Consider the following 17,660-nt stretch of genomic DNA (forward strand, 5'->3'; position numbering starts at 1 on the left):
ACTACATTTCACAAAGACTAATTATAGAGTTGGGTAATAATGTTGTCATTACATAACTCGGCTACCGTGAGAGAATTCGCGGTGAATAAAATTATTTCAAAAATAGCGATTGGCAGAAGATCAGGCATACCGCCGCTAATGAGACGGACGAATGCGATTCTACTTGTAGACCTATGCGCTTTCGTGACGCAATTTTTTAAGTGAAACGTATTCAGGCAAAAATCTTGGGTGGCACGGTCGCCTTTATTTTTTCTTTCGAGGTGCTTGACCTTAAGAAGAAAATGAGGTTTCCGTCGTGTGTAACCGCGCACCGTAGCTTCCATGCATAGTTAGTAGCGTGCAATAGGAGACCCTCTGTCCCCCGAAGCAGATCTCTAGACGGTAGTCACTTGCAGTCGTGATTTTCATAACTGCGAGTGTCTCGGCTAGAGAGAAGGTAAAAAAGACGATATTGTAATGGCTACCGGGTGCGAGAACGACGCCGCGGCGAGAGAAAGGGAGGAGAGCGCGGAACAAAGAAGCGGACAAGAATGCTCCTCTCGTCGCTCGCTCGTTGAGGATGATCAGCGCGCGAGGCGCAAGGGGGAGACGCGAAAGCGAAGGTGGATGAACGCGCGTGTACACGCGCGAACGGCCTGGAGGTGCGAGATTTAATGCCCCGTCTCTCGTTCGCGCGTTTACTTTAACGAGCGATCGTCAAATTAAATTAAACGACACGCGAATCGTTAAAGGGCGACGTCGCAGCGCTGACCACGGATGGGTATTTGCGTCGACCGTCGCCGCGGGCGGCCGACAACGTTTCCTTCTTCGTCCCTCGGCAAGCAGCGGATGCTGCGAACTGCAAAATGCTGACGTGTCGCCGCTGCCCATCGCCGCGCGACCGATGACTCGTGCATATCTGACGCGAGAAATAAATCGCGTTCGTTTCGAATAAGTCAATTACATCGACGACTCGCGGAGATGAAACAAGCCGCTGCGCGACATTATCTTCACCGCAGAGCAGCATTTTCAATTTGAACCGTGCGTTGAAGTTGATGTGTTAGTCGACAGTTCAAAATTCGAATTATTAAACTTTTTTTTTTAATATAAATTGCAAAAGTTAATTTTTCTAAACTAACGCTAATTTTTATTTTTTATTAAAAATAATATTTTTTTTATTATTATTTTTTTTTATTGTTACAATTATTTTTATTGTTATTAGTAGTTGTCGTGCAAATATAACAGGCGATTAAATAATCCCGTAAATCGCAGCAATAAATAGCAATAAAAAGCAACCCATATAATTCGATGACACAGAGAAGACGGCCCGTGAATACTGACGAGCGCGCAAAATAGCAGCATTGCCATTCGTACCCACACTCTGACACGCGGGATGTTTTGTGGTGGCAATTAATAGTAGATTAGCGACTCGTGCATGGTGCAAAGAGGAAGACGGCGGGAGAGCGGTGCGGATAAAGCGTATTGGGAGCGCGCTTGTAGGGAACACGAAACAGAGCCCAGGGGAGAGAGGTCGGTAAGGGGGTTGCTGAAGGGCCATGGGACTTACCCGGAGAAGAGCGAAACTTGGTCGGGGATGGGACGGTTCGGAAGAGGGATGAGATTACACACGCCGCCTCGGGGATTACCACACTCTGATTCTCCGATAAGAATGTCAAAATAAGCTGCATCTCGCGACGCCACGTGTCCCTCGTCTCACCCGCTTCCCCCTCCGCACGACGCTTACAAGCCGCGTAATTATATTGTGACGACCGCTCTATTACGATCGCCGTTGTAACGATCGTCTTCGCTACTGCGAGATCGTCGTCACGATCTCATCGGCGATGACTCGAATTATCCTGCACGAGTCGTGGCAATATTCCAATTCATCGCGCCGGGTACACATGTAAAATGCACGTTGTTCCGCTCCAGCACGAATATTAAACATGCGACATGTTAACGTCGCGCGAGAGAAATTATCTTCTTCAGGAGAACGCTGGCATGTGCAAGGTATATTTTACTCAGGGAATATTTACAATAGAATTAAATGGAATAAATAGAATTATAAATTTCTATACGAGCGGTACACCGATAATTTGCATATCGCTTTTATTTTTTAACAAATCCGATGCGCATAGTCGGCCTTCTGTGCGATTGAACAAAATCGATTTTCAAGTTAAAAACATAAATTACGGTTAACACTAGTCGCTCAGTCGTACACGGCATACGCACTGTCGTGTAAATCAGTCGGTTGGCTTGAAGGCAACGTACGCGATCGGAATTCTAAATATCTTTCGAAGACGAGAGTTCTTCGGGCATGGATATATCTAGTCGCCGGACAATCCGGAGAACTTTTGGCCATGTGTGCGAACTGGCGAGAGCGTAACGCATAAATTACGGCCTCTCGGGGGCCTCGCACCGGCAGACGTGCCACTTTTCACAGGTTCCGTCTAACGGTCGCGCGAACAATCCGTGTGCGCGAATAAAAGTAAGGAAGAATGGGATCGGACTGAAGGATTAGCCGCCTTTCAGGCCGACGTTGAAGGAGTACCGCGTCTTCGCTATGCCTGAGGATTAATCCACGGCTCTTTCGTGCGGCGAAATAGATGAAATCTCAAACGGCGAAAGAGTCACAGTTAGCTCGTTCGCTGTGTCCATAACACTTTTAGCACTTGAATTTTGTAATAGCAATTTATTAAACAAAATTTTTTTCTCTTTCTCTCTCTCGTAGATTCTAAAATAAACGTTCGGAGGCGATAATTTGAAACACGGCAGATTAATTTTACGAACGGTAATAGCTTCGCGTTTTTCGTCTCTTAGCTTCGCGCAGTTTATTACAGATGCGAAAAGTATCGATGCCCCGCGGGCTCGAATATATCTCTCCAACCGCAATGAATAGTCATAACAACGCGGATGTGTCTATATGCGTATGCGTTATAAATGCATCGATCTTCAAACCGCGCGGTCGAGGGTTTTTGCAAGGAAACGATACAATGGTCGGAGAATGACGATTATTCAAGTCGGGGTGGATTATGGGACATTTATTGAGGCTAGCTCCCCAGCGGACAGATAGGTGGAAAGGGAGCCGTCTTTTTGCGCGCGTGTGCACCGGGGTGTCCGCGCGGGGGGAGGATGTTGACATTGGCAGATCTGCTCGTGGATTAAAGCTTTGTGTCGTACAAAGCGCCGCCACAATGTCCCGTGTCATTGTATACACGACCTCATATACCTCCGCCGATGTAACACCCGACGGGGACGTAATAACTCGGTCGATTCCCTATTAAGGATTCAGCCATACTCGAGAGGCACGAGCGTATATGGAGAGACAAATCTCGTCCAATCGTCCCTTTTGGATTCTCCGGCTAGTCGCTTCAAAGCGCGTGGGAGTTTCGAATTGGCACCAAGCTGATGTCGCGAACGTCTCGCTTTATCGAATGCCCTTAGCTACTGCGCGAAGTATATGCTTCTCCTCGACGTACTCCGTTTCCGGACGTTAACTGAAAGACCCGCGAGTTTCTCCAGTTTCAATCATTACGCAAAACTAACACGATCCGGCAAATATTTTACGAATCCTTGTAAGTCAGTTTTGTCTCGTATCATTTTCTCGCGTGCCTAAACAATCGGACGCAATACACGTGATACCCTTGCATCGTGTTTAAAAAAAAAAAAAAAAATAATGCTTGTTGTTATTCTAAATTAAAAAAAAAAAATAATAACTTATACGCGCTGTTACAGATCACTCGCGATTCTGATAATTTTTTAAGGAAGGAATATAACACTTTCTGAAATAAGACAAAGTAATATCTCATCTCCACAGAAATAACCCCAAATTTATGAGTTTTCTGGGAGCGGCGAATCCGTCTTAATCTCAATTTAACGTCATGCCCGACGATCTTAGGTCTCCGAGTAAATTGCGTTAGTATAGCCTCTCTCGGAGGTGAAGACAGTTCCCCGCCCCGCACGATGTTGACCACCGCCTGGCGGTGCGCCTCTTTCTCTCGCGACGCCGTGATCTTCTCGCTAGCTCTGTGTTTTTAGTATTCCCCGAAATGAAGTTGCGAAAAGTGAGATGATCGGGCTACGGCGCTAACGCCGGTGATGGCTGCGCCTGTCGGCGTTGACGGTAGGTAGCTAGCTAGGTAATATCTTCGTAAGCTCCGTCTTTTATGACAGGACTGGAGCGCCTCTCAAGGATATTGGTAATCTTCGGGCTGGCTGTAGTAATATCGGCGTCGCAGTGATCTCTCGCCCCGAAGATCCCCTACCATGTGACCTTCTCCGCCGCCTCCGCTTTCACCACGTTCACCCCTCTGCCTTTTGCCTCTTTCTCCCTCTCGATTCCCCGACTATGCGCCTGTACAAGTTCGCCAGCCATCCTTCCCGTATGAGAGCCAAGACTTCGAGGAACCCCCGTCCCTATAGCTCCGATTTTCTCTCTTTCTATTTCTATCCCACCCTCTTACCTCCGCCGTTCGCACAACCATGTCTTGCAACTCTCTATTTCACCCTCTCTTCATTTTCTTTTTCTCTCTGTTTCCAACTCCCTTCCTTCGTAAGGTGTATTGACGCGACTTTGCAGCCTCATTCCGAAGTAAGAACGCGCGACATACGTATACCTTACCTTCTCCTCGTTCATCGTACTTACTTTTCTTACTTATACTTGTCATCTCTTAATATTCAAAATTGACGTCCGTGATTTGATTTTGCCGAGATTTTCCTTACTTTTTGAACTACTTTTGAACTTGCAATGCCAGTTTTATCGTCAGGTATATTTAAATTTGTAATGTTTATTAAATATATAGAAATTGTTATTAAATATATAGAAATAATGTTTGATTTATCGTCTGGTGGCGATATTCGACTCATAAAATACATTTCAGTTAATTATACAGTAGATATGATATTTCACAAATAGACGCTTTACTCGATTTATACATCACTTGTGCCACTATTCATAGACGCTTATCAACGATCAAAAATAACGTGTGCAATATTCGTGTCTGAATTTCCTCATATCTTAGATCGTATCTTGACGTAAATTCGTCACGTGACCGTCACACATCTTCGCGAGAAATATTTGCGTCGGGGATACGAATATACACGAGTACGGGTGCGGACAATTATTTCAAGCGCTTTCTGATCTTAAGCACCGCATAATATCCACGACTCACGCCGTTCCGTTGAACGGGTACAAATGTACCTGATAATTCACTCTAGCGACGATCTTGCGGGCAAGAATTATGGCTTGGACATAACGAGCCGTCGATCGGTTCGTTATACGATCGGCGCTCGAGAGAGCCGAAGATAATTGGGTACCATTCGATGAATTGCTCGTGTAACAATAGGACAGCGGTAAGACAAATCGCATTTGCTCGCGTTATCTACGACGATACAGAAGCGAGAAACTTCGGCGACTATTTGCTGCTCCTATTTTATCCGAATTTTTATTTCTTCTGTACGGTTGTCCAACACGTATTATAATTTGAAATTTATCAAGCACTTTCAAAGCCCATAAGGTATTCAAATTAAATCGTTGCTTTAAAACATTCTTTGCGTGATTGCAATAAAATGTGTTGTATTATGAAATCGATATTTTTATCGCCGTAAAACTTGTTTCTGCATAGTAATACAACGAACAATTCATTCTAATTTATACATTCTTTGCTTGTATCGTATTATTACGCGATATACTTGGCAGCGAGTGGTTATTTGTAAAAAAAAAAAGAAAAAAAATACACGCATATCGAGTGCATCGAGGACCGGAATCTCGCGATAAACATTTATTACGTTGAAAACTAGCACGTTAAGCGCGCGATCTAAATGTTTGTGTAATTACGACCGTAGATCTCTTGGAGACGTTTATTCCCATTAACAAGTTTGCCGCCTGCCGACTCGTCGCGGTTGTCGCTTTAGATCTTCACAGATTTAGATCTCCACAAAGAGCCTTTTCGTTAGCATTCTCCCTCGGAACAGGCAGGGGTCGCGGTGCTTAATTACAAAAATTAACGCTATCGCGACGTCGTTGCCCGGGCAATTGTTGGGGACTAATTAAAACAGCGATTTCATAACGTGAGGATATATAATGACCTCATTCATTCTGTTTGACACCGGTGTGAATCCCATGAGTCCATCGTGCACCCTTCTTTCCCCTGTCCCGCGTGTCCCCCCTCGCCCCTCTTTTTTCTGTGACCGTGCACAGAGCCCCTACCCGAGTCTCTTATTTGGCGTACAGGCGCCGAGTATAAGCCGGAACGACCTGGCTCCTGGTATCGCCCGCGCGAGATTAACGCGCGAGTAAAATAAAGGCCATTGAAATCCCCCACGGCTCCCCGAACAAAAATAGCCGCCAATGAGAAAGGGAACCTTACAGTTTCTTTTCAGGGCTTTCATAAAAATTTCTGAAAACTAATTTTCCTCTTACATACAGGGGCGCTAGGCGGGGCGCGCGAGCGGCGCGAACGGTATATAAGGTGAGCGGCCCTTCCTTCCTTCCTCCCGGTTTCCCTTACCCCTCGCTCACCCTTCGACGTTCGCCACCTCCGCGTTTGCTTTCTTTCTCTCTCTCTCTTTCTTTCTTTCTCACTCCCCTCGTTTTTCTGCCACGCAATTGCGTGCATCTCTCTTCCTCTCGATACTTCTGTCAACTACCTCCACCGCCGTCATCGCCGTCGCGTCTCTACCCTTCGCCGTTCTCCGTTCGTGCTACAGCACTTTTATACGAAGTGCTAATCTTCCAGACAAGCCCGTGCCACCCTCTCCCTTCATCTTCATCCTTATTCCGGCGATCTTTTTCTCGCGCTCTCTTCCCGCCGGGTCTCACGAGCCCCCGCTATTTCCTCTCGCCGAAGTCAGTGCCAGGATTATAATATATTATTGCACTTGTGCAGGGAACGAGCACTATCGCGGCCTGACGTCGCTGCGTTTCGATATTCATCTTTACAGAGAATCTCTCGGTAATATTCAACGAGTTTTTTTTTTTTTTTTTGTAATACATTTTTTTATAATTATTTTTTATTGGGAACCGAAACTGTGGGAAACAGACGTAACAAATTGCTGTTTGACGACGAGAGATTATTTCTTTTTTATATGTAGCGATTCCCCGAATATATCTCTTATCGCGTTCTGCGCTGGTGCATGCAGTTTATCGTCAATTAACTGTTTCGAATAAAATGCGCGGAGCACAGAACGAATCGTCGAGTGATTCAAGTTACCGGGACCACCCGATCGGCTACTTATCGATGATATTTGGAAGAGTTTTCGTACATTTTTAAACGTTTATTGTCAACATAAGCTGCAGGCACGTTTCACGTAACATTTTAATCAACAATTTATTTTCGAAATATACTAAAAAGCCTGTCTTAGCTCTTCTTTCTCTCTCTACAAGTAAATATACGTTTTATGAATACGCGTGTGAGCGTAAAGCGAGAGTTACGGCTTCTAAAGAAACGAAGGCACACTGCCATTTGAATAAGTTGCTCGATAAAAATTTCATTTCCCCGTCGTGAGGCGCTCAGGGAAATTCGTATCGCTTCGAGAGCGTGACGCTATTTCGTCGTTCATTATCGCCCGGGTAGCATAACTCGCCGCTGTATCGTCCCACGGGAGACCGACGGACGCGCGGGGGAACAATGTGACCGCCTCCTGAATTATTCCCTTTGATTGCTCGCTTTCGTCCCGCTTCGCTCGGCCCGATCTGACTCGCTGCGACCCTGCGATAAAGAGTTTTCGTGGCCCCGGCGCTCATGGTAACACGACTCCCGTCGAACCCTGATGCACGGATCACCGGGGGTTGACACCGATTACACTCCCTCTCGCCACCCCTTCCCTTCCGTCCCAGCGCTATCGCCGAGATGGAAGGTATGGCGAGGACGAGGGAAGCCGGGGATCGGACAGCCGGACCGCCGGACGGACAGATGGACGGATGGATGGATGGCACGGCAATCAAACTCCCGTTAATATGGCTAAGTGGAAACGAACCTCCGCCGCATACACCGGGGCGCATGCTCGTATATATATATATATATATATATATATCTCTCTCTCTCTTTCTCTCTGCCCGTTTCCGTCATGGAAAATTCATCAACCGGCCGATTGTCGACGCGAAGTCACACCCGACGTCCATTTAATCGTAACGGAAGTGTAAGGCGGTGTCCTTAATAACTGACCATTGTTTCTTCTCTTATTAAAACCGACTTCCGCGACCACGCCGTAATTAAAAGTCACTAAGCGTTTTTGAACGCTTGGTAACCTTACCTCCAAGTCTTAACGATAGTGTGCACAAGTTTTTCGAAAAATGGATACTCACGAGACTCGGCTCGGGACGTTTTATGTGCGTTAAATTCATGCGTGCAAGCCGGAACAGCCAATCGCGATGGCAGGCCACTCTATCATGCGGACCACAAAAAGACCTTTATTGGCTGACACTGAACGTACCTATTATATTAGCTATTATATTAGCGCGATCCATCTCCCGAAGACAGCTCAACAATAGCTCGATAAGGCTCCCAAAGTTCGAACGCGTGATGCCCGCTTATGCGAGATGAATTGATAGGCGCCGAGGATGCAAGCGCGGTGCAGTAGCATTATTTGTAGCTCGCAGATTTTCGCTGATCCCGTCCGGCCTCTCTTTCTCTCCCGGCAAGTCGCGACGTCGCGCCACAAAACCTTAAGCCGTGGGGACGGCACTGATTGAGGAGCACGTCCGTCAGATAAGCGTGTAATAAATACGAGCTTCGTGAGTAAGCTAGACCCGCCGTGCGGGTGAGTCAGCCTTTCGTCAAGTTGTCGGGATTTAACACATTATCCATCGCGAATCCATCGTCCTTTTCTCTCGCACCTGGCGATAACGAACGCCTGGAAGAAGAGCGAAGAACTTTCGTCCGACGTTAAAATCTACTTCGCCGTCGCACCGCAAAGGATCTCGTGTCGCAATCTTAGGTATATACGCGAGACAAAATCTCAAATCGTACGCTTTTTTTTTTTTTTTTTCTCTCTTTTTCGGAAACAAACGCGCGCGACCGTCGATAAAAGCCGAGAATACGGTCTGTACATTTGACGCGACGGCGTCGGGACGCTTGAATCGGCCCGGGGACTACGTCGGTTCGCCTCGCGGTGAAAGCGTTTATACGATATTTATTGAATGTTGTTGCCATAGGCGCTCTGACAGTTCGTGAATGGGGAATGAACTGAACGGCGCGAAGGGAGATAAAGGCGCGAGGGGGAACGGGAGTAGGAACAGGGGAGCCCGGGAGCGAGAGAGCAAGTGAAAGCATACGGTCCCGGCATAGCGCGAATAGGCGAATCAATCATCCCGCGACTCATTAGCCACGCTGGTATACTTTTCCCTTCTCGCCGTAGCTCCGGCTCGTTCTGTCTCTCGTCCGCTCCTTTTTCGCCCCTCGTCCCGCCGAAAGAGCTCCGCTGTTTCTCTTGAGAGGATTTCTCTCTCGCCGCACCCGTTACGAGAAGACGCTCGCCGTCCATTGTGAAGCCTCCACCGTGCTCACAATGCCCGGTGTAGTACCCGCTTTTAAAACTCCTGCGCCGAGATCGCAAAAAAATTACGAGGTCGATGGGGAACTGTGGCTAACCGCGGATCTCCTCGTATCCCGAAACAACATATCGACGGCGATTTTTTTATATTACTTTACCTCTATAAAAATTTCAATTAGTGTCGTTCGAGTAATTACGCACGCAGCGCGCGTATACGCACATATATTCGCACACGTGTTCGCGTGTGCGTACGTAGCTGAATAGAAACATCATTCTCCGTGCTGGTAGCATTATAATAGCATATCTAGCGCATAGAGATGGAAGCGATGAATAGACGAGGCAGAAGAAACAAAGACGGGAAAAGAAAAATTGCAAACCGCGAACGGGCCGCAGCATCCGGACCCCTCGTGCCAGCGTGCCCGTCGGTCATCGGTTTAATGAAACGTTAATTAAGGGGAAAAGACTACGCGCGAGTGTAGAGATCTTCGGTCTCGCAATTAACGCTACGGTACATCCAGCATTGACCGCGACGCGGTTCGGCAACGATTCGCCTTCCGCGAGAGATGGAACGAGTCCCGGCAGGTGATTACACCTGCGTTACATAACGCGTTCGTTAAGTTCGGCCCGTTATTCCGCGGCGATTTGATCGAGCGAACCGTTTATCGCGAAACCGGTAATTTACCTTTCTCTCTTTCTCTCCCCCTTCGACCTCCCTGTTCCCCTTTATCATCTCGCCCTCTCTTTTGTCCGTGTCTCTCGCTCTCTTCTCGCGATCGGTTTCTGGAAGTCATGCATAACGAATCCCTGTTCGTTTCGTTTCTTCTGGAGCGCGTATTATCGACGCCTATGTGATATCCGCGTGCGTGTCATTTATGTCGTTACGAAAACATCGCCTGCCAAGTTATACGCTTACTTTGTAATCACTGGACAGTCGGCGGCTGAAAACGGGTGGCGAACTAGTTTTTCACCGTGTGAAGTACGAATCGTGGCGCATTGTTTTTTTTTTCCTTCCCCGCTAGCCACTATACTCCTTTTTCTTTCTTTTAAATATTTTTATTTTTCTTTTAATTTTCACGTAGCGACCGTACATAATCGCGCTCGACGTCGGAACGAGCGCGTGTAACTTGTCGAGTCGCTCGAATCGGAATTTCGTAAAGTTAATAAAATAATGCGTGATCGGTGAATTTCAGCGTGCGCCTTTCTAAAGTTAAACGGCTCAAACGCGACCGAGAGGGAAAGAGAGGAAGAGGTAGAGAGAGAATATCGCGTATACACGTCCGCACAGACTTCGACAATAACTACCAATATGCAGCGTTGCATAATACATCGCGTATAACGCGCGTCAAAGCCGCTTCTCTCGGCGTCGAAGTTCCTTGCCGGCATACAGGGACCGGACCCATTAGCAGGATATATCGAGTCCCGTAGGATTAGTCGGGTTGCCCCGCGGCGCCTGCCCCATCAGCTCAAAGGACAAACATAACTACTTTAGTCCCGGCCGCAAACTCAAGGGTTAAGCGAGCCTCCGTTACGCTTTACGCGAGCCCTCCACACGCACCCTCCGCCCCTCCTCTCAGGACACGAAATCCTCGAACCTGCCGGCTCCTCCCTACCACCCCCCCGCGGGGCCACCCCAAGTCCATCCCGGATCGCGTAGTCAGGATTGATTTCGCCTGAATATTTCATAGCTATCCAAGCCCGAACTTGTTGCCCCAAACGCTCCTCTCCCTCTCTCTTGCCCCCCGCGCACTTCATTAACGTCATTATTCTATGATGAATTTATCGTCCATCGTTGCTCCTGCTGATGCCTGCCGTATGGGCTTGCCAAACTTAATGAGCGATTGCCCTGCGATCGCTAACGACTTGCTCGGGCGCATATAACCGCGTTTCGACATCGATTTTCATTAGATACACTTTCTTCGTTTTTTTTATTCTGCTCCCATTATGAATTTCCTTTCTCTTCGTCTTAAGAAATCGCAGGGAGATATTAATGCTTTCTATATCGTAAGCGAGTACACTCGTACGCCAGTTTTCTTTGACCATTTGGAAAATGTAACTAGAGACTTAAATAATTTAATTGCTTTTAAATTCTAGACGAGCACCGTCGTTATTTGCCCCGGCGTCTATTTCTATTCGCGCTGCAGCCGCAAATCGACGTGATAGATGAAGCGAATTTACAAGGAATCAACGAAATTCCTGCCGGATTATTGCGTATTTATCTGAATGTCTCGCGTCATATTAACGGCACTAACGACGGTCTATCTTAGCCCGATGAATTAGTTATGGCGACGGTACAATTCGGGACACTAAATAGCGACCTTTAATTGCATTATCTCGTCGTCGTTTACTATTGGCCACTATATTCATGGTGCGCGAGGTTGTACAGACTCCAAGTAAAATGTCACGACTTTATCCGGTCGATAATACGAGCGCCGGAAAAGAAGTAACACAAAGTATTCAGATCGCGATTGACAGATAATGAAAACGCGTTATCTCCCATGGCTCACCGGGCGCGATTACGATAGGTATTAATGGCTGTAATTACAGGATTCAGGCGTATCGCGTTACTCTATATAACGGAAGACGTCGATTATTTCGTATCGTCGTGTCGATCGAGCCGCGACTCGCTGTTCTAATCAATAGAGTAGATGGTTGCCAGGGGATGGGACATACAGCTCTGCGATGTCGTAATTATAATTATTAGGTAAACACACAGAGCGGTGCAGCTTGCACGCTGTGTTACATAGACATATCGTACACGCATGTTTCTATCTCGCTCTCCTCTCTCTCTCTTTCTCTCTCTCTTTCGTTCTCTCTCTCTCTCTCTCTCTCTCTCTCTCTCTCTCTCTCTCTCTCTCTCTCTCTCTTTCTCTCTCTCTGTTCCCTCTCTCTGTGTGCGCCAAGCGTAGCTTTGCTATACCGTGTGACTGCAATATATCCCAGCTATGCATTATGCACGGAATCCTCTCATTGGCTCGTAGCGTGCAGTCGATACTCTGCATTCAATGGATGTCTATAGGCTCAGACCTCGCCCGATGCCACTGCGTTTGTTGCGATCGATTAAGCGAAAATATTCGCTTCGCGTATGCCGGCTGAAATATCAGGATAACTATGTTGGCGCGAACGTATGACGTCGGATCTGGACGACAATCAGGACCGCGTGCGATTTCTTACGATCATTTAAACTAGCGGCGGGATCACAGACTTCTACTTGAGAAAAATTGTTCCAGCGCTGCTATCGCCATTTCCTTTTCCTAAATCGTATAAATATTTCCGCGAATAAAAAATGTATTTCTATTTATTGCGTTATAAAGACCGAAACGCCCTGTTTAATCTGTTAAGAGCAAGTTTTTCGATCGCCGTCGATTGGCCAACATGCGCGAGTTCCTTTTCTTCGTGGCGCCATAATTTCTAGCGTAGCTCGATATATGTATATATATATATTCTGCTGTAAATAGGTTTCCAATCGCGCGCGAGGAAATTGCCGTCGCTTCTCGATGGCAAATTACAAGAGTTCCGGGAACGCCGGCCAGCAGTAGGAAGGAAAAAGGACGCGATCAGGCAGGGAGCCTTAAACTTGCGGCGTACTCAATTTCAAAATGGCCAATAGGAGCCCCAGCCGTCATTTCTTCCGTTTGCCGGTGCAGCCGAAACCAAATACAGCGCGCGCGGTAGCGTTTCTCATTAATTTTTTATTTCGCAAGCACGAAAACTCGCCGCTTGGGAAAGTTCATCCGGCGCGGCGCTCCGTCTATTTCCCGTCGTTTCCTGCTTCTCTCCCTTTCGCGCCGTGTGCTCGTGGAAAAAAAAAAAAAAAAAGAAATGCGCGGAACAGGCTCTCTCGGACGGGGAGAGATTCCCTGCGAAACAAATGCGCGAAGATCAAAGTGCGCCCCGGGCTCATCGGACGGGACTGATTATTTTTATGACGTTACGTCACGGGCGCGGGGTCGCCCGCGAGATGAGATACCTCCTTCCCGTCGTCGTGTAACGAATCTTCATCGAGAAAGAGCCGCGAGTCCAACCCTCCTCGTGCTACTGACAACGACCCGCCGTCGTCGTGACCGGAATACATCTTCCCGTCTTTTATTTCGCGTCGTTCGTACCTTATTACTTACTGCGACGATAGACGGCTCGGCGAATTAATGGACATGAACATCGCGAACGGGAGAGACCGAGAGGGAACGACGGTGGAGATGAAACGCGACGATGTTACAAGAAACGTGATTCAAGTGTGACTTCTGTATGTTGCCTCATGTCCATTCTTCTGCAAATTGCTAATCACAATTGACGATGAAAATTCAATCAATTGTAAACCTTGACAGGCATTCTGACTATTCATTTAAGACAGAAGAAATATCCATTCGTGGCGATTCTTCGTTTTTTTTTTTCTTTTTTTTTTTTTTTTTTTTTTTCCTCTCGCGTGTAGGCCACGTATACGTATATGTATTTCTCAAACTGTCAGTTTGAGGCTAACAATTTTTCGCGTCGATATGTGCGCTCGCCGTCTCGTTACATAATAATAGAACGGATTCGGTATGACAAAGAGCGCCGACGGTGACGGGAATTAAGAAGCCGCGTATTATCCCGCGATGCGCCGTGCGACAGATTGACGGTGTTATTCTTAACCAAATGAGAAACGTCGCCGAGGCATGCGTGTGTGTTACGCAGGCGGGAGATTTTTCGTCTCGGGCACCGTCTTTCTCTCGCGCCGGCAGTCAGCTTCCATCGGCGCGAACAAAAAGCCGCTCCGACATCGAGATGTGGTAACCACGGGATAAAATATACACCTGCGCGTTCGACCGCGTGCAAAACGGCACCGACGCATGAGGAAAAATGCTCTATTATTTGCGCCGACAATGATTAAACGAATAATCGCCGCGATTAAATTCGCAATACGCAATGACGTAACATCGCGAAGTCTAATCTGAATGGTGCCGCAATTGTGGTAGCTACTTGGGAAGTAATATCGACTCTTGTCGTTATAGAAAAATTTATTTGCTTTAATGAATGAAGGAAAAATAATTGCACATAAAATTATGAAGCCATTAAAAAGTAGTAATTACTTCTCCGTAATTCTCTCTCTCTCTCTCTCTCTTCATCTTTCTTTTTATTCTTATTCTCTTTGATGCCGCTAATGTTCGCTAATTGTCGACTATTGTAAATCTGTGCAAGCTTAAAGGCTGCTTGCCACGCTTGTAAGAAGCATCTATCAATCTATCACGTGTGAACGTAGGTGCAATGTGAGAGACAAAAGAACGGACAGGTATAAGGCATTATTAACGTCTAGATTGAATTATGTAATCGGGACGGAGGTTGGCTTTTATACCTTAATGTAGACTTACAAAGAAGCGTTTGCTCGCTTTTAATTTCATTCGTTCGAAGAAGTACGAAACGCTTTTTTTTTTCTCTCGTCAACGAAATTAAATAAGCGATATTAATTAAATAATTTTTATAAAAATTTTGAATTTACGATAGCAGTTGAGCAAAGTTGTCATTGTCTTAGAAATATAAATATTTCGATTCCCGTGCTTCTCTTAATCTAACGAACTCCATAGAAATCCTATTCATTTCAAGTATCCCTGGAAGTCGTACGGTTTATTCAAGTGTTAACTGATTGCGTCTGTCGCAATCTTGGAATCGGGTCGGTTTTTCGAGAAACTGGCAAGATTTCCAGAGGAGCGCGACTGACGAAAATGTCCCGCGTGATAGACGGACGGTCCTAGGGGGATATACAGAGGGGAGGAGGATAAATTAACAACGTCATCAACATCCGGAGGAGCGAGAGAGAAAGAGAGATGAGTTATGCCTCTCAACGCTGAGTCTGAGAAGCAAAGTATCTCGGTGTAGATACTGTACACCCCGCACAGTTACTCGCGGATGCCTTGTGTCATTTCTCGAACGAAAATAACGCGCGGTATTTATAGTTGGTTTTTATGTGAAAACTTAAGTGCTTGCCGTAAAATTACATCGGTGCAAGCCGAACTATCTGCTGTTCGTAAAAAATAAATAAAATAAAATCTATATAATAGTAATAATAAAAAAAAATATATAAATGTATACTAAAATATGCTATGGAAAAATCGTGTCTTCTCGTGAAACTGAACGTCTGACATTTTAAATCGCTGTCTGGCTGGGAAGAAAAATTATTAATTTCCTCGTAATAAGAGATAAAGATTCCTGTCTACACTGTGTCTCTCGTATCAATGCGCATTATAAGAACTTGTTTTGTCAGCCGGGCATTATGTAATGAAAAAATTGCGTGGTTGGAAAATTCTTACGTATAAATATGCATAAAGCACACTCGAAACCTCGTTACTCCAATTAACATAACTCGGCACATACACACTCGTATTAATTTACAACATAGTATATAATTACGCGATGCATGCAACTTTTTCGTTCATCCGACAATCTTGCCATTTGAATAATACCGATATACGTATTCTTCTTTACTGCTTTGATATAATAGCAATTAAAAAGCAATTATTGTTAATTTTTGTTTTAATACGCCGAGCACAAGAACGGCATCGCAACTAATTATCGCCACAGGGAAGTCGGGATTATGTAAAATTTGTAATAAGGTACTATTCGTGCCGCGTTCGTACAAATTTATAACATTGCACAAAATTACCGCGTTACATAGGCTATATAGCGAGCAAAGCCCGGAAGCAGAATTTCAGCCAATGATTGAAATTGCTATAATTTCGGTTAATTTAATTCTTGATGCTGGAATAGTTATCGGTTATCAAACGGTTATTAATTAACGGAATAAGTTTCTTATGTAGCTCAAATAATTATATTTGTATCGTATTCCCATTTTCTATGTTTGATTACCGATAATTTTGTAAAACGCGAAGAACATTATAAATTTATCCGCGGGATTAATTTATATCCAGTAATTTTCTACATGTTACCGCTCGTATGGATCGAAAGATCGATAAATGGTTTATGAACTTTATTTAACTTTTACGTCTTACGTTACCGCAGAAAATTTTCAGTCCGTATGCGACGTCGAGCGCTACACTGGCCGAAATTGTAACGGTCTCAATGCCTGATTCTAGCTACGCGTGGACGCGGAAAAAGATCACAGAGATTCGATACGCGTCGTGGCGCCGCTTACACGCGCGCAATATAATTACAAAGTATATGGCAGGCACCCACACCCACGCACGGTTTCGTTTTCTTCGGATCCCCAACACAAGACGCCCTTTGTGCGCCGTTTTCCCCTCCCTCATTTCCTAACGACAAAAGAAAAGGCGCATTCGCGCCCTCCGGTGCCCTCTTCCGCTGCCTTTCCGCACGCCCACCTACCGTGCGCGTGTTCTTTAACAATTCCCACATACGTGCGCCAGCGTGGAAAGCCTCGACCGACCGCGTAAAAATTTAACGATGCACTGTAATTTATGCGTCTCGCAATTTATACGCGGCAAATCGATCGAGCGCGCGAGATGAGTCCAATTAACTCCTTCAGCCAGCCTGACCGGATCCCTACGCTAATTTGTTTCTGTAAACGCATAACTCTACTTTTGCATAAATAACACCAGCGCCGAGCGCGGATCGGAGGGTGCAGAGATTATCGCCCGGATACTTGCCGCATCGTTTGCTCGTGCAACGGAGGAATCGCGTCGATCATTATATCCGACGTAAAAAGGAAAAAAAAAAAAAAAAAAGAAATTGAGAGAGAAATCAAAATGCGCGTCTGGCGTAATTGAGCTTGGTCACTCGAGTCAACCGTCTCGTTTCCGGGGACCTCTTCCGTCAAGCACACCCATTCCAGTCGCCCATTATTCGTCGCTCCCGCTAATATGGACCATGTGTTTTGAATGGCGACGCTACGAAAGACGACGATGGTCTCTTCACGAAAGGGACCTTCGAGTATCGCGCTCCAGCGGGCCTGGACCAGCACGTGCAAACCTCATCTGACCTTCGCCGTGGCTCCTCCACTTCCTCGCGCTTCGCCGCGAACCGCCATCCTGGCGGCCATCAGCCTTTCTACGTCAGACAACAGTTCCATTGTGGCCGGCCCGTGATTTACATACTTGCACGTTTACGCCGGGCGTGTGCGTGTACACTGAACCGACTGTATCGCGCCTCGTATTAATCGCAATGTGCGTGTGATTGTCGTTCGCTTACGCGCGAGGAGAACGCCCTGCACGCCGCTGTTCGAGCGCGCTTCGTTGAGACCCAAAGTA

General features: G+C 46.3%; 1 protein-coding gene across 5 annotated transcripts in view; it reads left to right on the plus strand.

Annotated features, from left to right (window-relative positions):
* Sox102f (transcription factor Sox102F) overlaps positions 1-17,660 on the plus strand; it is a 142,901-nt gene that overhangs the window by 64,069 nt on the left and 61,172 nt on the right. The window contains exon 4 of one of the 5 annotated variants that reach the window (XM_070656025.1): positions 6,864-6,929. The exons of the other annotated variants lie outside the window; for them this stretch is intronic. Within the exon in view, the coding sequence (XP_070512126.1) occupies positions 6,864-6,929 (66 nt within the window). The remainder of the gene's footprint in view (positions 1-6,863; positions 6,930-17,660) is intronic. 5 annotated transcript variants of the gene reach the window in all.

The sequence above is a fragment of the Cardiocondyla obscurior genome, linkage group LG04 (assembly GCF_019399895.1).
Source record: "Cardiocondyla obscurior isolate alpha-2009 linkage group LG04, Cobs3.1, whole genome shotgun sequence".
Lineage (NCBI taxonomy): Eukaryota > Metazoa > Arthropoda > Insecta > Hymenoptera > Formicidae > Cardiocondyla > Cardiocondyla obscurior.